The sequence below is a fragment of the Tasmannia lanceolata genome, unplaced genomic scaffold (genome assembly GCF_043159265.1).
Source record: "Tasmannia lanceolata isolate RefF3 unplaced genomic scaffold, GAP_Taslan_0.1 ptg000013l, whole genome shotgun sequence".
In the NCBI taxonomy this organism is placed as follows: Eukaryota; Viridiplantae; Streptophyta; class Magnoliopsida; order Canellales; family Winteraceae; genus Tasmannia; species Tasmannia lanceolata.
Genome location: NW_027518690.1, coordinates 22,119,075 through 22,141,463, shown reverse-complemented (window position 1 = coordinate 22,141,463; position 22,389 = coordinate 22,119,075). Strand labels below are relative to the sequence as shown.

Sequence of the window (22,389 nt, the reverse complement as noted above, 5' to 3'; positions counted from 1 at the left end):
TTTAAAAACTTTGATTTGCACTAGTTTTAGTTTGTTTAGAAAATTAAAATTAAGATTTAAATGCAAAAGTAAAAAGCTTACCACAAGAGAAGAAGAGAAGAGACAAGATGGAAGACACAAGAATTTTTATAGTGGTTCGGTCTTAATCCAAGACCTACTCCACTCTTCTCAAGTTGCTCTCCTTGAGGATTCCACTATCTTCTCCAAGGAATTTAAATACGGCGTTCCTTCCGCCTTGTACAAATCGAGCTCCGCACTCTAAGGGTCTTCTACGGCGCCCTTTGTTGCCAAATACAAAGAAGAAATGAAGGTGTAGCTTGCTTGCCTCTAGATAGGCTGATTACTTGTAAAGTACACTCACTCTCGCAAGAAAAAGATGAACAAATGAAAAGCCTAAGGTCTCTCAAGGATAATATAAGGTAAAGGCACAAGAGAGAGAGGGAGAGTGAAAATCTTAAGGAGAATAAGAATAAATGCCTTTGAATGCTCTTAGAATGTTAGGTAAACTCCTTAAGTGTTTTTCCAAAGATCCCAAGTTTAGTCTTTTTGACATGTTGGTACTTTTTTGTTTTAAGTTTTAACTTTGTTGATATCAGAACTTAGAACATTTGAAGAGTTACTTTGTGTAAGTTTTATTTGTACGTACACTAATAAAAGTGGATGCTTTGTTACAGAGGGCCAAGATGATTTCTATGAGTTCACCGCAGAGGATTATTATCGCATTTTGGCAAGCAAAAAGGAAGGTAATATTGGCAATGACTCGCATTATACTGGTTTAGCATATTGAGTATTCTAAAGTAGTAGTATGCGTGCAATTATCTGATTGAGACAATTTCATGCAGCGAGTTTGATATTCATGGTTGTCACCTTATAGTTTCTATACTCCTTTTAATGGTCTAGTTGGGCCCATGAACAGACAAATTTCTGAAGACCCGCAAGATCCGAGAATCAGAGGAGGCTGCACGTAGATCGAGAATCGCTAAGGTGCTCTAAGACAAGTTCCTCAGTCACACATTCAATTTTTTTTATCATGCTTGAGGACTGAATCTAATAACAAATACTGCCAGTGAATTTCATCCTTCCTGAAAAGTTATCTTGGCTATATAGAGTACATTGATTATTATGCTTTCTTCGTTCAGTTCAATATTTTCCTAATCAGCTAAACACTGCTATGCTTCTCTTCCCAAAATTGCATGATATAATTATCATCTATTCTTCTTTTTAAGCTTCAAATGATTCTTTAATTAAACAAATGACTTATGTCGAAACACAAGTATAGCCATATAGGCAACTACCGCATATGCAATTTTTCAGCTTGATCATAAGTGATATAACAACATAAAGGCTTAGCTTGTATCTATACTTCTTTGCAGTTTATGGTAGCCATCCTTAGTTTCCCCTTTTCTGCATGATTTGCAGAATTTTTTAGTGTTTTTGTTTTTTGGTCCAGGCTGTAATTAGGGTCCGTTTCCCTGATAACTGCACGTTCGAAGCAAAGTTTCATCCATCAGAGACAATTCAAAGTTTAATGGATCTCCTCATGAAAGTAGTTGCTCGACCAGACCTGCCGTTCTATTTATGTAAGTAATATCTGGCACATAAATTCAGATTCATAGGTTGCTTCAGATTTCACTTTCTCTTCACTATAAATATATTTGATTTCTCTATCTGCATTTCCATCTTAGAGGCTGGTATGAAGAAATATTGCCTTCTTGACATGCATTGTGTCTCTCCTATCTGCTTAATTGTTACTCATTAGCATCATTTTAAATTTCGGCCGAAATCGGTTGGGTCTGAAATCTGAAAATTTCATATTTCAGCCGAAATTTGGTTATTTTTACAATTTTGGCCGAAATCACCGCAATTTAAAAAAAAAATTCGGTTTCGGTAGGGACTGAAACCGAAACTTAAATTCATGCTCATTAGTGATTAAGATTGTGGGACCTTTTGTAGCAAACAACATGTTTCATGTATCTGTCGCAAAACGTTAATCTCCTTTGTTCTATGACCATTATTTCTATTTCAATCACATTTTAAACATATTAACTAACATGCCTGTCATGAATGGTGTATAGTTGCAGGAATTGCGTCTCCAAGACGGAAATCATTCATGCTTGCAAAGAAGTATGCAAAATGTATATGAACAGATGAGAAAATATTTTAGACACGTTAAGAACACATGGCAAATGTGAAATTTTTGTAAGAAATTAAATGTAGATATCAAAATGTTCCGAAAATAAGGACATGTTTGATCAACCATGTATAAAACCAATGACACACTACACACTTCAAATTTCCTTCCCTTTTCCCAGTTTGACATTTCAGTGAAAACACATAGTGAACTTAGGGAAACACAGAGAATTGTACTTATCAGATTTAGTATGATTATTTCCAATAAACATCGAGTCAATTTGTATTTTTTCTCTAATATTTCATAGTTAATTATTTTTTTATTTTGAGAATGGTGAGAAAACATTCAATGATGGGGAAGAAGAATACACAACACACTCATAGACAGAGCTGGTCACGAGCGAAGAAAAATAAAAATGCTACACTGCCAAGCCACTCGACTCAAATATGGAAGGCATCCAAGGAAAGCATTTCAGGACTATCCACTCCTTTCCTAGCTAAAAGAGTCCTCCTCCTCATTAGCCAATCATCTAGCATACTGAAACACAATGCTACGAGCTTCGAGCTTGTATATTTTCTCCTAAAAATAATTCACAAAGCACCAAAGGGTAACATCCTTAGTTTGGATCCACTTAATGGCGCTTTTGGAATTCCTTTCTAGAATCAAGTGTGCCTATAGGCGAGGGTTCCAAATCTGAATCCCACACTTGAGAGCTAGGACCTCCGTTTCTTCACTTGAGTCTTTATGCCAATCAGACTGGAAAAGGCGACCTTTATCTCTCCCTTTGATCCCTAAAAAACTGCCAACACCTGCCGAACCAGGATTCCAAAGGATGGCAAAAAAGGAACATAGACCAATTATCTTCTCTCTAGCTGGCCAAGGAGAGAAAGCCCATGCTTCTAGCAGGTTTTCCTCATTGTTATGCTTAACCTAGGTGCCCTCGGCCATCGACTTCACATAAGTCCAAGCGAACCTGTTATCTGAGCGATGGATCATTAGATGGTCAACTGTCTCAACATTAGCGAGGCAAACGGAGCAATAGTTGACAATTATTCTCCTATGGTGGATCAGTCCAAAGGATGGCAGGAAGAAATAGAGACCAAAGAAACTTCCCACAAAATGGCCAGGGAGAAAAACCTCAAATAAGTTTGCCATAGCCTTGGACATAACCCATGAAACCTCGAACATTGACATCGCGTAAGTTAAAAGGAGCCTTATGACTGGGAATATGGCAAGATATGGACAACTGACCGAGCATCAACAACTACAAGGCAAGGGGAGCAATGCTTGACATTAATCCTCCAACGATGGATTAGGCGGTCCACAATAAAATTCTTGTCTAGGCACACAATCCAGTAGAAGCCCAAAATCCCTTTGCAGGAGAGGAGGTGTATGTGAAAGGGCTTGACTGAAAATGACCTAGAGGGGGTCCATTTTAGATGTGACAATCCTTAACTGAGCGCCTAATATCCATATCATCCAGACTGTTTCCAAACTTCGCTACCATTTCAATCTCGTGTTCAATAATTCCTCTATAAAGGAATATACGACGATATGGAACCCTCCCTAAAAGAATAGGACTTTTACACACTCATGTTCCTCTTCTCAGCAACTTTGAAGAGGCAGGAAAAGAGCTTCTTAAGAGGCTAATTGTCCCACCAAGGATCCAGCCAGTCAGCCACAACCTGATCATGTTGCTAATCCATATCACCCAGACTGTTTCCAAACTTCGCTACCATTTCAATCTCGTGTTCAATAATTCCTCTATAAAGGAATATACGTTGATATGGAACCCTCCCTAAAAGAATAGGACTTTTACACACTCGTGTTCCTCCTCTCAGGAACTTTAAAGAGGCAGGAAAATAGCTTCTTAAGAGGCTAATTGTCCCACCAAGGATCCAGCCAGTCAGCCACAACCTGATCATGTTGCTAACTCTGGTTCTGAAGCAGACATATGCCTAGGAGTCTCTAGTGAGTTGAATGTCTCTCCAATCACTCGAACCACAAAGACCACCATCATCCTTACATAAACACCATGTTCCTCATTGTGCTTCCTTCATCTAATGTCAGAGTCTCACATATGAGTCTCCTCTAACCCAAATCTCCAAAGCCACTTTGGGGTTTTTTTTTTTTTTTTGAGGAAGGGGGGGGGGGGGGGGGGGGGCGCTTAACAAAGGTTTTAAATTTCGGTTTCGGTTTAGGTGCGACATTTCGGCTGAAATCATGTAAAATCACGGAAACATTTCGGTACGAAATCATGGCTGAAATCCTTGTAAGATTCTTCACCACTGGTTTTTTTTTTTTTGTCGTTGTTTAGAAATATCTTAAAGGAATCTTCTTGTTCTTCTCTTTTCTATGAGTGTAGTTGATTTTTGTCAAAGTTTATGTCGAACAAAAAATTTGTTTTTTTATCTAAAAAAGTTGCATGTTTCGCATATCTTAATTGAAATATTAACAAAATTCCAAAATTTTGGGCGAAATTCCTACACATCTGGCGAAATCTGGTGTTTTTCCAAAACAATAGATTTCATTTCGGTAGATGATGAAATCGGAATATATCGATCGAAACAAGATGTTTAGGCCGAAATTTAAAGACATGGCCATAAGGCCCATAACTAATGTTTTAGAGGATGAGAAGTTCAACCCACTTGTGAGGCGACGCATAACCCTTGAGGCTTGAGGAATAAGAATTAAATAAAAATTTAAAAAAAATTTAAGAAAAATAGAAAAGATTAAAAATAAAATATTAAGAAAAATACAAAAAAGACCTTTAAATCTAGATAAAAACAATCTATTTTATTTCCAACCAAATATTATCATCTGACCATCAATGCACTGACAAAACAATGCATCAATCCCATCATCCAAATATCATTACCAAGTTTTTTTGTGAATGTCAATATCATTACTAAGTGACTAGCCAAATAATAAAAAAATAGAGATATTAATGAGAAGTTTACAGTACCATTCACAAAAAATTGAGAAGTTTGCATCACATTCCCAATTTACTACATAAAATACAAATACACAAAGTTAACCGGTCAGAATTCACAAACAGAAGACACAAATGATAAGGTCTATAAAAAAGGATTAAAGCCATCAACTATCAATCATTAAAGCCATCAACTATCTAGTAATCTATATCTTCATCCTCAATCATCGATTGATGTGGGTAGGGGTGTCAATTTGGGCTCAGGCTCGGTAATAGCTCGGCTCGAATCCTTAACGAGCCGAGCCAGCTGGCCCAACTCGTTAATCTTAACGAGCCGAGCCCGAGCTAGGCTAGGCTCTGCTCAGCTCGGCTTGTTAAGGCTCGTATATATCATTTCCCTTTATTTAAAGACAGGAGAGGGTGAATCAGAGAATAGGGGAGTGCCCATCACACAAAAAAGTAATGAAAAACCACTTTATATAAAAGGCAGAGAGAGAGAGAGAGAGAGAGAGAGAGAGAGAGAGAGAGCACATTAGGGATTAGGGTTTCTGTCTTTTTGAGAGGGTTTGAGAAAGAGGGAGGGAGAAAGAGGAATCGCCGTCGCCAGGAGTCCATCTTCTCCGGTCATCCTCTGGCTGTCCCCGCCCACTTCGACCGCTCCGGACACTCTTCTCCCTTGCCTCACCCCTCCATCAGCCCTCATCTCTTGTTTAACCCAAATCGCAGCCCTTCATCTTCTCCGGTCGTCCTCGCCGGATTCCGGTGGATCACCATTGAATTCGACCACCACCAAACCCCCTTTCAAGACCTTAAAACCCACATCAGTACCACCATCACCTTCTCCTTCATTGCTACCTCCTTTGACTCTGTAAACCCTTAGATTCGGCCTCTATCCTCGTCATCTACTTCTCTGGATTTGAGATCCATCATCACCAGCAAACCCTCTCCATCTTCTCCGTTGATCTAGCCGGTGATCCAATCAGATCTGGCCAACTTAGAATCAGATCTGGCCGCTCGGCAAGGCTCGCGAGCCTGGCCGAGCCGAGCCAGGCTCGTGAGCCTGGTTCGAGCCCAAGCCGTGCCCGAGCTCAGGTAATGAGCTTAACGAGCCGAGCCGAGCTCGGCTCGTTTACACCCCTAGATGTGGGACAGGGAAGAGAAATACAAGAGGAGAAAACGGGAGAAAACGGGAGAAGAAGAGAAGAGGAAGAATAGAGGAGAAAAAGGGGAAGGAGTAAGAAGAAGAACAGAAATTATTGGAGAAAAGAAGAGAAATCTGTAGAGAGGAGAATCTGCATTCACTTCAATTAATCACCAAAACTAATGATCTCTAATACATGAGGCCTATATATAAGCACTAGAAATAAAATTCCATGGAAAATAAAAGCCTCAAAACTAAAAATATGGAAATAAAATCCTAGAAACTAAATAACATGAAAATAAGAATCCTAGAAACTAAATAGCATGGAAATAAATCCTAATGGGCAAATATGCCTCTTATTGGGCCTACAATCTGCATCATTCTCCCCTCTTGAAAAGAACTCGTCCTCGAGTTCTAGTCTGCCTGGATGAAAAATGTAGATGATCCACTGAAGCAGTAGGAATTGTAATCTGTCGGAGGCACTCCCGATGTCTAAAGCTCGTTACAACCATGAGAGTTGTCTGAAATGCCTGCAGAGCGAGAGTGAAGAAATTGCCCATGTGGGATCATAAAGAACACAAGCCACGCCGAAGAAGTAAACTGGATAGGAAGATAGCAACATACTCCGTCTGGATCGGTGTGATAGCTATGGGTAGTACCAATACATGATCATCATCTAAAAGGGCAACATCCGTTGGTATCTCATCAAGCTAAGTAAAAACTACAATAAAGTCATCTGCTGAAACCGTATCTCTTTCAGTGCTGTCATCCGGTGTCAAAATCCTCTATTCGAATGTGGAAGTCATCTAGGGCAGACTCAACACCACCACTATGCTCCTGTCCTGATGTGGAAGAGATATCCCGAGTGGAATGCTTCGACTCTCCATGCTCTAGCAATGAATCATCAGTTATTAGACTCTCTGGCTCAATATCCATCTCTGGCTCTGTATATGACTGATCAAGGTCGAACTTAGGCTCAGGGTCAACGTCGATAACGGTCTCACAAACAAATCCAGATACCATTGTTAGCAACTTCCTTCTCCTCTTTTCGAGTACTAACACCATCAACAGGTGGTAGGGGAGAAGAAGTAGCGAAGCGGCTTTGCAAGTCCCACTCACGTATGCGACGCTCTAGATATTTGTTTGCTACAATTTCGGCTTCTCGTTCACGTCAAGCGGCTTCTTCGCGTCAAGCGGCTTCTTCACACATCCTTCGTTTCTACACTGCTGCTCACATATTAATCTCTGTTGATACTGATGTGCATAAATCCTTTTAAACTCATAACGAACATCTTCCCATAGATGGAATGGTGGCTTGCCCAAATTACTATACTCTAGCACGAAGAATCTCCATTTGACCTGGTATTTTTTTTCTCCTCCCCCCCCTTTTCTTTTTTCCCTGTTTTCCTTCTTTCTTTCTTTTTTCTTTTCTTGCTTTTTTTCTTTTCATTTTCTTTTACTTTCTTTTTTTTCTTTCCTTTTCCTTTTTTTTTGCCTGTTTTACTCACATGATTTCTCAGTCACGCCAGTCACTAAGGGTCTGTTCTAGTGAGCGTAAATAGGGGTAAAACATTCGTTTACCCCTTGTGCAAAACTTAAGCTTGTTCCAATAGTCAAAATATAATCAACTTTTCTCGTAAGTTATTTCCGTGCTACCATCTATTTACCTTGAAAGAGGCGAAATGGCACACACTCAAGGAGGTAGTAATCAAAATACGCCGTATCATGTTAAAATGACCAGAGTCCTCCTGTCATGGAAAATGACCCTATATACCTTTATGACATAAATATGATCAAAATACCTCCATTCAGGATAAAATGACTAGAATACCCCCGTGTCATGGAAAATGACTAGAATACCCCTATAACATAAAAAAGATCAAAATTCGCCGTATCGGGTTAAATGACCATAATGCCCCTGCATCATGGAAATGGCCAAATATATCGGGTAAAAATGACCAAAATAGCCCTGAGTCATTGAAAATGACTAAAATATCGACATGAAACGATGAACATACCCACCACATATGGTAAAATGACTAGAATACCCCCGAGTCATGGAAAATGATTAAAATACCCCAATATCAGGTAAAAATGAACAGAATATTCTGAAGTCGTAAAAATGACTAAAATACCCCTATAACATAAAAAATGATCAAAATATGTCATCAGGTAAAAATAACCATGATACCTCGGCATAATGGAAAATGATTGAAATACCCAGGGTGAAAATGACCAAAATACTTGTCATAGAAAATTACTAAAATACCCTTTATGATATAAAAATGATCAAAATACCCCAATGCAGGGTAAAATAACTAGAATACCCCGGATTCATGAAAATGACTAAAATACCCTCATGACAAAAATGATCAAAATACGCCGTATCGGGTAAAAATGAACAGAATACCACCGAGTCATGGAAAATGGCTGACATACCACTATTGAGTGGGTGAAAATGACCAAAATACCCCTAAGTCATGTAATATGATTAAAATACCCTTACGACATTTACCCTCTACAATATGTGGTCCTGGAACGCCAGAAATAATATACCCCCTTTGGTAAGTAGATTACATCGAAATGATTTACCCTGAAATGGATTACTCCCTCGTATTTACCCTTGCTGGAACCATGGTTTTAAATTTCGGACCGAAATTTCGGATTTCGATGGAGATCGACACCGACATCCATAAAAACCGAAACGGTCATTAATTTCAGAATTTCGGTTTTTCCGAAATTTGCCCCAAAAAATCTGTTTTTTTAATATTAATTTAATATTTCACCGAAATTTAATATTGAATAAAATATTAGTTTCGGGTTTTGTTCCAGATTTTGACCGAAATTTCGAAATTTCAAGGTCCGAAACTGGTACCGAAACCGAAATTTTAAACCTTGGCTGGAACAGACCCTAAATAAAAATGCAAGAGAGGGGGGAGGTATTACAATTACTTTTAAAAAGAAAAGCAAGATGGGGTGACCGAGGGAAGAAAAAGGGTGTCGAAAATTACTTTTACCTCTCTTTTGTGGAAAAAGGCACATTGCCTTGCTTGAATGGAATTGTACTCTCCGAGTTATAAGTCACGAGTAAGCTTTAAGATAAACACTAACTTGGGTTAGTGGGACCCGCCTTCCTTTGCTTTTTCCTAAAATCAAGTGACAAGAGAGAGATAGAGAGATGCCTCCCATCTGCTTTTCTGACTCATTTTTTTCCTCTGGAAACCTTTTATGTCAGGCATGCACCACCCCTTACCTTTCAATATGCAGGGCTTGCTTTAATGCTATAACTGGAGGCAATATATCACAACCCAAAGAATAAAGAGCGGCAATGTTGTAACCCAATTCGTCTTGTTATAATTGCACTAGTTGCGTGCGGCAACTGTTGCATGTCTGCACACGTAGAATAGAAGCTTTTTTTTTTCATGGCACACACTTAGAATTAGGGCTGGCAACGGGGCGGGTCGGGGCCGGATGTTGGGGTCCCCTACCCCTTCCCCTATGCGGGGAATTTCCCCCCTCCCCTTCCCCTCCCCTCTGCGGGGATGGTGGGGAATCCCCCTCCCCTCCTCGCGGGGAATATCTAATCCCCTTCCCCGCATCCTTCGGGAACAAAATCCCCGCCCCGCCCCGCCCCAACATCACCCCCTCTTTAGTCATTGATACACTAATGCTGGGTGTCCCTAATCAACTTGATGCAATTTCAATATATAAAAATGTTATAAACTAAAAATCGATAGGCTAGCTGTTAATTAAATTAGCAAGAGATTGGTATAAGGAGTTTGTCTTCTCTTCTTTATATATTGATTGAAATGCTGGGCAGCAACGAACGTCCAGATTTCACTTGTTTGCAGTGTTTTTTTACTTGAAGATTTAATAAGAGAGGGCAGATCCATATTCGGTATTTGTGTGTGGACGATGGATGGATGGACCCATTGGACCGATAGTAGCTGTTGTTGGATGATGGGATTTCCGCACATTGCTAATTGGATTCGATCCAACTTCAATTTTAGATCAAGTGGTATCATAGCTTGCCACTTAGAGTACCCAACATCCAAACCCCATTTTGGATCATTAATTTTGGGAAATGTTATGAGCACTACTGTATTCTGATGATCGCACTCCTGACTTTATTAAAAGTAAGGTATGGCCCGCACCATAGGATGATCCAAACCGTCCATTAGATGGTGCACACCCTAAATAGTTTGCGCCCAAAAAATCATTTCCTTAGGTTGATCCTAACCCTCCGATCTGTAGAGGTACTGAATGATCCTATTCCTCTATAGATCGGAGGATTAGGATCAACCTATGGAAATGATTTTTGGGGCACAACCTATTTAGGGTGTGCCCCATCTAATGGATGGTTTGGATCATCGTATGGTGCGGGCCATACCATACTTTTAATAATAAAATGCAATTTATTTTGGCTACCGATGTTGGCACTACGATTTTTTGATAATTGCATACACTCACTCACTCAGCTTGTCTTTATTATTTCAACATCTGTCAAAAGGTTATTATAGTTCCCAAAATGCTCTCAGAAGCTAATTAAAAGGAAAAGACAAGCTAAGTCTATGTTTGGGGGAATCTTGTAGCCGATCCACAGAGTTTATAGTAGTTTTCCTAAAAAAAAAACACTTAAAAATATACAAAAAAATGGCATTGATTAACGGGGCGAGGCAGGGCAGGGAGGGGACAACTCCATCCCCTTCCCCTTCCCCTCCCCGCACCGGGGAATTTTTAAAATCCCCTTCCCCTTACCCTTCCCCTCTCAAATCAGGGAATCCCCGCCCCAAACGGGGCGGGGCGGGGCGGATCCCCGCTTTTTCGAGTGAAATTGCCAGCCCTACTTAGAATAGAAGCTTTTTTTTTTATGCGTAAGCTGGGGTTAGGCATGACCCCTACCAGCAGAATAGAAGCTTTGCGCAGCTCTAACTACGTGGGTGGTTGCAATCGTAGGTGGGTTGATGAAAGTGCAGACTTTCTTCACTTTTCCGGCACTTTTCTGGACATAGAACAAGCAGCCTTCTCGTTGCGGCACAGACTATGCGAGATGATGAAGAGACCCTTGTGCGTGTTAGCTGTTAGTAAGGTCTTTGTGGGTTGGTTTAACAAGCTAGGTGGCTGGGTTTGGGCGATCTTTTGGGATATGAAAAGCTTTTCATGGGCTTGTTTCGGTTGTGAAGGGAAGAAGTTTTGGGTGTCTGATTTTGGGCTTTTTTTAAGGTTGGGTGTCTGATTTTGGGCTTCGATTAAGAAAAGGGGAAATTAGGTGAGGGAATGGAGGGGCAGCTAATTTATGGAGGATGTGGATGGAGGGTGATGGAAAGGGTTTGGATGGGGGAAAGGTGATGGCGTACCTTGAAGGGGATTTTGGGATTGATCTTCCTCGACGTGGATCTTTTGCTCTGATGCCAATTTGATGCCGGCCAGGTAAGAGAAATAGAAGAGAGAGGAGAAAGGAGAAGAGAAGAGGAGGAATAGAGGAGAAAAAAAGGGGAAGGAGGAAGAAGAAGAATAGAAATTACGGGAGAAAAGAAGGAAATCTGTAGAGGCAAGAATCATATCCATTTCAATTAATCATCAAAACTAATAATCCCTAACACATGAGGGCGCGAAGCTTCTATTATGTCAGGTGTCAACCAACATTTGCCGCACACAACTAGGACTATAACAAGACGAGTTGGGTTACAGCATCGTTGTCCTATATTTATGGGGCGTAATATATTACCTCTAGTTATATAAATGAAGCAAGCCTTGCCTATTGAAAGGTAAGGGGTGGTACATGCCGGACATAGAAGGTTTCCAGAGGAAAAAACAAGAGTCTGAATAGGAGAGGGGAGACGTCTCCAACTCTCTCTCTCTCTCTCTCTCTCTCTCTATTTACTCATAGTTGAGTGATTTTAGGAAAAGTAAAGGAAGGCAAGTCCCACTAACCCAAGTTAGTGTTTATCTTAAAGCTTATGTAACTTAGAGAGTACAATTCCATTCACGGAAGGCAACTTGCTTTTTTCCACAAAAAGAGAGCTAAATGTAATTTTTGCCCCCCCCCAATTTTTCTTCCCTTGACCACGCTCCATCTTGCTTTTCTTTTTAAAGTAACTTTAATACAGACTTTTCCTCCCTTGGGCACCCGACTCTATTGCAATTCTTTTTAGTGACTCACATGACTGAGAAATTACTTGAGTGAAACAAACAAAAAAAAAAGAAAGGAAAAAAGAAAAGAAAAGAAAAAAAGGGGAAAAAAGGAAAAAAAAAAAGAGAAAAATATCAACACCTTTTCTCCTCTCCGTCTCGTTCTCTCTCTTCATTCGAGCCATTTCCACTTGGAATTTGGCCTCGCCGTTGATCTGAAAGTTGTTTGTGTCAACTTGAAGTCTATCCAGCCTACTTTCAACAGCCGGCAGCTAGAGCAAGCACCACTTCGGCCAACTTTCATCATTCGTCCGTTTTGATCCGACCGCTGATTCAGGCCATCTGGGAATCCGATCTGAGATCCGCAAAAGGCATTGTGTTTCTTTCGACATGGTAGACAGATCGTACGGTGGATGTAATTTTTCAACACATTCCCAATGGCTCTGCCAGTTCTTCCATATTTTGATGGATACAAGGATCGATATTTATTGCACTACATGTTCCATATTTCTATGGCTACGATGACTACTACTATCCCTATGGAGATTTCGAGGATCCGTGTCTACAATGGATCAAGGCACTTGATGCATTAAGTACTATGGTTATGATCATCAAATAACCATTCGTGGGGAAGGCGCTTGACGAGAATACAATATCCAGGGACGCTAGGTCAAAATGGGGATTCTTCGTAAGCGCAGTAATTTGGGCAAGCCACCATTCCATCTATGGGAGGAGATTTGTTATGAGATTATGAGGATTTATGCATATCAGTATCAACAGATGATGGTGTTACTTCTTCTAGCGTACCACCCGTTGATGATGTTAGTTCTCAAGAAGGGAAGAAGGAAGTTGCTAACACTATTGAGGACCCGCATGATGACCCATACACCATTGTTTGTGAGACCGTTATAGATGTTGAGCCTATATCAGACCTTGATCAGTCAGATGCAGAGTAAGGGATGGCAAATACTTAGCCAGTGTCTAGTGACTGATGATGCATTGCTAGAGCATGGAGAGCTGGAGCATTCCATTGAGAAGATCTCTTCCTCATTAGGACAGGAGGAGCATAATGGCAGTGTTGAGTCTGCACTGGATATTCAGGTAGAGGATTTCAGCACATCGGATGACTGCACTGAGCGAGATACGGTCCCAGCGGATGACTTTATTACCGATTTTACTTAGCCCGATGAGATACCAACGGATGTTGCCCTTATAGATGATGGTCATGGATTGATACTACCCGTAGAAATCACGCCGATCCAAGATGTGTACGTTGCTATCTTCCTAGCTAATTTACTTCTTCGGAGTGGTTTGTGTTCTTATGATTCTACATGGGCGATTTCTTCCCTCTTGCTCCGCTGGCATTTCAGACGATTCTCACAGTTGTCACGAGCATTAGACATCAGGAGTGCCTCCGACAAATTGTGATTCCTACTGCTTCAGTGGATCGTCTACATATTTGATCCAGGCAGACTAGAACTCGAGGACGAGTTCTTTTCAAGAGGGGGAGAATGATGCAGATTGTAGGCCCAATAAGAGGCACATTTGCCCATTAGGATTTATTTCCATGTTATTTAGTTTCTAGGATTCTTATTTCCATGTTATTTAGTTTCTAGGATTCTTATTTCCATGTTATTTAGTTTCTAGGATTTTATTTCCATGTTTTTAGTTTTAAGGCTTTTATTTTCCATGGAAGTTTATTTCCATTGCCTATATATAGGCCTCATGTATTAGGGGTTATTAGTTTTGACGATTAATTGAAGTGAATATAGAATCTCCCCTCCATAGATTCTCTTCTTTTCTCCCCTAATTCTCCCCTCTTACTGGGCCTACAATTTGCATGATTGATATTCTATTCATCCATGTAGTGGATGCTCTGGACATATCCACCCTCATCATCATACTTATCTATGAACACATGATGACAATGCACTTCAGCTATACCTTTAGCTTTATCTGCACTGATGTTCAAAAATAGTTATTTATTATAAACTTAAATCAGAACTAGATTCTATATTCTACAAAACTTGAAAGGTCTCAGTTTGAGGAACACTATTTCTTCTCTTAGTCACATGACAGTGAGAAGCCAATCTATAATTACTCCCAATTGATCGTGATGGTGGTAGAAGAGTGACACATCAACTGAACTGACGGGGATGGACTGAATAACTTGTACAGCGAACATCACATCATCGTCATCCAACCACCTAGGATCAACAATAACACTCTTTTTCTCAGCGACTACTACTCGTTAGAATCTTTATAATATACCAAGGTCAGAGATCTGCTTCCTTATACTTCATTCGTGCAAGTTTGTATTATACACAATATAGACTAGAGCATTTAATTTCTCCTGCTCTAGTCTATTTCTCTGGGTTTTTTTTTTCTTTGGCCGTGTTTGGACCTGCATTCGCGCTTTGAAACAATGATCAAAGTACCGTTGTTGGCCTAGGCATCAACCTACTTAGCGCTTCAACCACGATGGAGAACAGAAAAGGAGCTAACAGCTGCCTCTTTGAAGACAGCGTTCCCCTAAAGAAGTCTTTTCTGTGATCCATTAACCAAGACTGAGAAATATGCAGATGAGCAACACACCATCATCCACTCTCTCCATCTATCGCCAAATCCTATCTGACCCATCATGTGGGCCTGGACGTCCCTATCCGCGCGATCATACACCCTCTCCCTGTCAATCTTACATAGAACACCTTCCTTTCTAGACTTTGAATGAGCCTCAATGCACTCGTGGGCCACCAATGAACCATCGAGGATTTTGTGCTTCAACACAAAGGCACTGTGAGACCTGAAAGATTTGGTCCATGACTCCCAGGATACTGTTGGAGATAACCTTGGCAATGATCTTATAGATGCTGCCTACGAGACTGATGCATGAAACTCCTAAAGCGAATCTGCAACATCAAATTTTATAGAAAATAATGAAGGAAGCACCAATGCTTCTTTCAATCTCAATCCATCATATAGCTCCTTGAGCACTGCCAAGACGTCGTCTTTTACCGGCTCCCAATCTTCCTGAAATGAGGTCATGCTAAATGCATAAGGATTAGGGGGGCGATCTCGTTTCATGCTTAAAACTGTAACTTCCACCTCAACAACAAACAACCTGTCCAATAGCTCCAGACTAGCTGTCTCAATGACATCGAATGCGAGGCCATCAATGTTATGGAGTCTAGATATAATCATGTTGATTATAACTGACTATATGAGCAACATTCCTTTTATCGATTTCTCAAATTTTTCCTCTATGCTTCCTCAATCCGTCCCATATGTTTAGATTCCTTCCAAATGCAATCACTATTTTAAAAAATCTTCTCCAATTGCTTCCTGAGCATTTCCTTTTGCTTTATAATGCATTTCCAGATGCTTTTGGAATACTTCCCATGTCCTTCTTAAATGATTCTTCATGTTTACCTCTTATGTTTCTAAACCAATTCCTCATTATTTCCCTTTTCCCCCAACGACTTATGTCCTATGCGTTTTTTTTCCATTTCCTAGATTTATTCCCCAACCCAGTAACTAGGATAATTGATACGTTGAGGAAAAGAGATGGCATCATAAGTTGTTCGAATTTGTAAACTTCTTTGAGTAATCCTGAAGTCCTGAAGTGTCTATATGGATGGATACAAAAGTGAAAATATGAGCATCGTTTTCTCTAAATAAATCTGTTCCTTTTCTTTAAAGAAATCTGATAGCATCACTAGGATAGGATGCATTCATCATCTCCATAGACTACAAATCAATGAGAGAGTGACGAAGAATTTTTGAATCAATGCCATCCTACATCATTATTATCAAGTGTTGCTCTAGTTGATACACCTGTATTGGAAAATTCGACATCTCAATGGTTAAAGAAAATTGGGTTAAATTCATTGCTACAAATGTTTCAATCATACGTAGAAGTTAGAATCCATGTAATAATATGCGCATAGTTTGCTATCTAGGTCGCAGCTCCTTTTCCACTGAGAGGTGCAGGGACTGTCCTATCAACAACACTACGAAGATCACGACTCATTAGTAAGTTTTGAAAATGAAATGCCAAAATGAATCTTAACTCATATTCGCTGTGAAGGAAATGCTCTGGCTGACACCCTTGCTAATTTTGGAGCTTTCTGTACAGAGCTTTTTAGTGTGGCATGAGATGCCTAGTTTGTAAATGTTGGGTTGGATATTGCCAGGTTCATTTTTCTTTGTTTTAGATATCATTATATCTCATTCCTTTCTTCAATATTTTTCACCCGTTCGAAAAAATGCCTAAAGTGTACAATTTCTCCATTTGACATTTGAGATGGACTTCAACAGACTGATTTGTAGTCATAAAGGAAACCATTTCCAACCATAAAGTACCTGTCAGCCAACTAGGTTTAGGAATTCTCGTGATAGAAAGAGTTCTCCAAAAACGAAATACAGTGTTGAATACGTGCCATCGAGTATGCCTACCGTTTGGCCACAAAATGGACAAATTTCTGAAATGAGAAAAAAGGGTCACTTACCTGAAGCTTCTGGCCAACCTATCTGAGATTCTTTCGAAAAATCTGGAATTCCCAGGCGCGAAAACACCCTCACCACCCTGAATCAGTAGCTCTAATGCCACGATAACTTTAGGAAAAGATAATAACATGTTGTGAGTTGTTTGAACTGTCAATTGCATTGGAAACCCTTAGGGCAGACAACTTTCCATATGAATACAAGCGTGCTTATCTTAATGGCTATCCTTTCAGATACGTGCAATGAAGGAACAATCCTTATTCAAATATGCATTGATTTAAAGCATAAGAATATATAATAATCGTGTAAGCAATGATGCTCTTGTCAAATTCACAGTAAAAAGTGTACAGAATTTATCGTTGTTCTTTGTTCTTCTGGGCCATCCATTTAACTTCATGCGAGTGTACACATAGAAGATAATAATTCTACTAGGCATCTTTTAGTTCCATGCCATTCCCATTACATTCTTCGTCAATCTAGTAAGTTAGGCTCGGACTTTTAATATTGATGAAACTTATTTTACATGCAGAGGACATAATTTAATCTGCAATTTTTTCATGTTTCAGTTACCACTCCCCCGAAGAAGGAAATCAACGACATGTCCCGGGATTTCTACTCTGCAGGATTTGCTCCTGGTGCAATTGTATATTTTTCATATGATCTACCAAGAGGTCGGACTAAAATATAAATATGCTTGAATCTATGCCATTCCACTTGTTACGTAGCAATTGTATATTTTTTGTATGATCTACCAAATGGTCACTTTTTTTTTTTTTGAATGGCTACCAAAAGGTCATTTTTTATTTGACCCCTCAATTTTATTCCTCTATTAAGCTGTAGCTTTATCATTGTCAATAACCCCATCTGGAAATTGTTCTTTTAAGTTCAGACAACTTTAATAAAGAGAAATTGTTCTCTTATCCCCTAATACATCTTTCCCTTCATTGGGCCCACTTTCACACCTGGCCCACTTATCCTACTAAACCCCTCTTTCTCAGTTGTTTAGCATCTATGCCAAGCTCATTGTTGTTTAGCCTATCACATTGAGCCTCCCATATTGTTCATGCCAATTAGTTACTTTATGCCCGTCGATAGGCCAGGCATTCTACATGGTCCATGTCTACCAGTTATACTACGAGCTTGCAAGATAAGTTGGGTCTACTAGTTACTTTTGACCTACTACTGGATCTTTGACCAAAGATACACTTGTCACTTGCATGCATGCATGCAACATTCATTGGACAATGTGTTTGGTTGTTGGAACTTTAGGGGTTTAGAAATTGTATTCCTATCATCCCCAATTTAATACATCCTTTGTGTTACCCATTCAAATCTATTTTTGAGAGCACTTTTTTTTTTAAAGATGACATATTTCATTATTATTAAGGTAGCATTCGGGACCAGGAGTCCCAGCCTGCAATACAAAATATTAAAGAGGATTGGCATGAGCATACCCAAAACCAGATAGAAAGTACATCATATAGAGTCAAAATACAGCCACCCACCCGTCACCTCCTCCTTTCCTTCTTACATCAGCAAACTTCCTTAACGAGTTCAATAGGATTCCTTGTATACCTTTACTTGTGCCTTTCTAACCGAGGCCAGTCTAAAGATCTGAGACCCTACGACATTCGAGACATTCCGAGAGATAATATAGCAAGGCAAAGGTGTCCAGAAAGGAAGTCTAGGCGAAAGGCAGAGTCTCTCAAGCCAAGACTAGTGGAGATTGTATACTTCTAGATATAAGTGCTCCCTTTTACTATTACAGCATGAAGATATCTTAGGTAATCACTAAAAGAATCACCAGCTTAAATAGTGACCCTTTGACGGGTTCCCCCGACTGTCAAAACATCGACCTCTAAAATTGAAACCATTCACATATCATTCGAATTCTCAATTCCAGCTTCCAGCTTTCCTGCAATCATTTTCCTCCCCTCCTAACTCTGTTTAAATGTCTAAAAGGAGCTAAACTGACTGGATTTGTATACTACCCTTCAATTTCCAAGTTGTCCTTAACTGAGACCAATCCAAACTCCCTAAAGAGTATCTCTACACTTCTCAGGAGGCGTCCTTTAATTTTGCGATCCTGTTGTTGGGTCAGCCTCTGTAACTATCTCTGATGTCTCATTAACACCTCTAGATTGCATGGATTTCTCTAGTTTTTCCTAGATTTTCCTGATAGGACATCCCAAGTACATCGCCCATTGCTAGGAACTCGTTAAAGCCTTCCAACTCTGGGCTCCCAGGCTCTTCCTCATCATTTGATATCAAAATTCCTTTCCCTTTATCTTGCCTTCCTGATTCACTCAGTTGCACTAATTGAGCTTGTCCCACCTCAGGGATACCTAACCTTACGCCCTGGATATTTTTTAGAGCACTTTTGACCCCACTAAATATCAAACTTATCATCTAGTTGTGATTGAAATCGTTTTTTGTTGGTGATTTATTGATTTCCCAATTGTCAATTCACATGAGCCAACTGTCATTTTTCTTTAAAGTCAAAAGCACAAAGACAACACATGATTTCATTCTTTCCTTGATCTTTTTCTTTTTAATAATAGTTTTATTTGTTGCTGCAGTTTATCATTCTTCTTTTGTTCATGCAATATTAAGGAAATGTTTGGGAGGCTAGAATAGTAATGAAATCTATGTGATGTTGGATATCTCTCGTAGGAGCCAACAAAAATAATGAGATCTATGTGATGTTGGATGTTTCTCGTAGGAGCCAACCTATTCAATAGCTCATCTAGGGTGATACAAGGATTTAAATTTCAGTTTCGGTCGTCATGGAAACAGAAATGTTTCGGTTTCGGTTGAAAATTTTGGTGGAAATCATGCAAAATCATGGAAACATGCTGATACATATGTAGATGATAGAATTTTAAGATTAAAATTTAGGAAATGCTAGAATAAGCATAATACATACTTAGAAACGATCACATGAGCAATACAACCATCCACAATGGTTTAACAAATTCAAACACCTAGTGACATGTGTTGTTGCACATGTCTGATAATTTAGTACTTGCCATATTTTACATGTTATTTATATAAATAGGTATACATAATACATATATTACATGTCACATGTAATTCATATAAATATGTAGCACATACTAAGATAGTATTCCACTAATACCCTTACGATTTTGCTTTCAGTATGCTTTTCAGTTTCGGTATTAGTTACAATTTTGATTTCAATATGCTTCTCTTGCAAGGTAACAAAAATAGAGATCAATCTTGTGCATGTAGGTAATGATCACACGTGTGGTATGATAATCACGTCGTGGTGAAATTCTAGGAAGCTTAAAGCAATATCAAACAAGGTGTTGCCTAACTACACCACGGAGGATAAGTCCTCATCAACTTGGGTTATTCGCATTTAGACTCATCTCATATATCATATCCTGGCAGATTATCATCCATATGTTCATCTTGATCTCGTGAGGAATCCGCATGATCAGCCTCATCTTCCTCAGTGGCCTTGGTCTTACTGTGCGAGTAACCAGCCAACCTATTGACGACAATTGGTTAATCTCATATTAATCAACTAATTATCTCGGTTCCACAATATGCATCATCACAAGCATGTAATAATAAGCAATGACTACCTCTCATGTAGTAAGAAAATATAATCACAATTATCAATATGAATAAATTAGTACATATTCAATATATGCATGTAACATTAGCTGAAAAGCCACACGAATGCCTAACATATAGGCTAGAGCATGGATCAGTTATATAATGGTCAAGTAAGCCAATTGGCTGTGCTTCAAAGTAGCTTAGACTCAATTGAAGGTTTGACAAGTTCCATGTGTGATAGGGGTTTATGTGAGTTTTTTTTTTTTTTTTTGAAAACTTTGTGACAGTTTTGTAAGACTATCGACTTAAAAAGGTACTAACTACTAACCAGCCTACATGCTGTATAAAGTACATGAATGATGCAAATTATTTATTTTGTGTTATATGAGCATATTATTGAACAGTTTCTGCTTGTGAAAGTTTTACCACTTTTTTGCACTCACGTTAATGTACTAAATCCTTGCAATGAAACTTTCATCCCATTTAAATGGGTGCGTAATTTTATTGGTTTGTGTAACCAACTTGTGCTAGACGATTTATGCATAACTCCTAGGCTTACTCTCTTTCAACAAGCCATGGTCCTCTAGAAGCTTAGCAAGTTTCTTAAAAGATCTTTTGTTGGCATTTGCAGAGGATGACAATGGAGTTTCAAATTCAGGGCATTTCCTTCGTGATGACATCTTATCTCTAATTGATCTGGATGTTATTCCTGAACCGGTGGAAGTTGTCCAATCTGCACCAGAACCTGCAGTGGTGGAGCGTCCGCCAGATGTTCAAGAGAGTAAGCCTTCTGTGAAGAAGCCCGTTAAACCAAAGTGGCTTAAAATGTAAATACTGCCACATCAGTGAGGTATATGTCCTACTTGTTATCTTCATTATAGTAGTCATTGAAGCAATATTCAATTTCTTGTTTGATCAAAAAATTTTGTATTCAATTTCGTATTATTTCATCTAAAAATTTCGTAAGAACTTGAAAATATAGTAATAATAGGTCAAGTTTCTTTGTCCATTGCTTGGTCTGAAGCTAAGACTGAACCCATAACCTCAATGTTGCGACTCTTAGATCCTACCTGACAGAGCACGAGGGCAACCTTGAGCCAGCTGTAGCAATAGTTCTGGATATTAAGATATGAACCATTAAAGCGAGTCTTAATAGTTCTATATATATAGATATCAACCATTAAAGCAAGTCCTATGATTTACATGGAGCTCATGCGCCCTTGTGTATGCTTTGCAGAATGGTATGGATTGCAAACAGGTGACTTCAGTATACTAGAGAGAAGAAAGATTTAATGTGGTATGTTTCTTTGGGCAGAAAAGGAATTTAACAAAGTGGTCTATTTAACGGTTATCCTTACGTATTATATATTGGGATATTTCAATGCATTATATAAGAGATTAATGACAAGTTTTTATTTATCATCATAGTGAATGTTCTTCTGTACTAGTAGTTCTTCAGTATTCCAGCCATATGTCTCTGTAGAATGTATGGTTGCAGTCTGTTTTGTTGTCATCGTACTTATAAAGTTAAAATTTGGATTCATAAATTACTCATCTGATCTTGCGTATGCTTATGTGATCCGAATCTAACCATTGCTCTATTTGTTTACGGCTAAGGGGCTTTGGAGACCTTGTTCCTTGGGTTGGACCCATTATGGTTTAGTAGATCAATATGGTGGCGCCTACATATTATTCACGATCTAAACCAATCATGTTTTGGACCCTGACTTAAATGGAGGAACTAACAGTTAAAAACTAATGAGACCCTCATTAACATGTTACTTAATACTTAGTAATTACTAAAAACCAATGGACCCTAAGGCCATGTCTGGCAGTCAGAATTTTTTTTTTTTTCATGATAAATTGGTGTCTCCAAATGGTTAAAGAGGGGTAGGGCAGTGGGAGAAGGAGAGAGACTGAAAAGTGGCTAAGAATAAGGAAAGAGTCCATCAATTTTTGAGTATA

The 22,389-nt window shown here is 39.2% G+C and overlaps 1 protein-coding gene across 1 annotated transcript; it reads left to right on the top strand.

Annotated features, from left to right (window-relative positions):
* Positions 1-473: 473 nt before the first annotated feature.
* LOC143891078 (plant UBX domain-containing protein 1-like) lies at positions 474-21,849 on the top strand. The gene is made up of 7 exons (XM_077395728.1): positions 474-501; positions 597-743; positions 917-984; positions 1,451-1,580; positions 17,406-17,510; positions 21,056-21,274; positions 21,662-21,849. The coding sequence occupies exons 1-6, from the start codon at positions 474-476 to the stop codon at positions 21,253-21,255; spliced, it is 678 nt and encodes a 225-aa protein (XP_077251843.1). The 3' UTR covers positions 21,256-21,274; positions 21,662-21,849.
* The last annotated feature ends 540 nt before the right edge of the window (positions 21,850-22,389 follow it).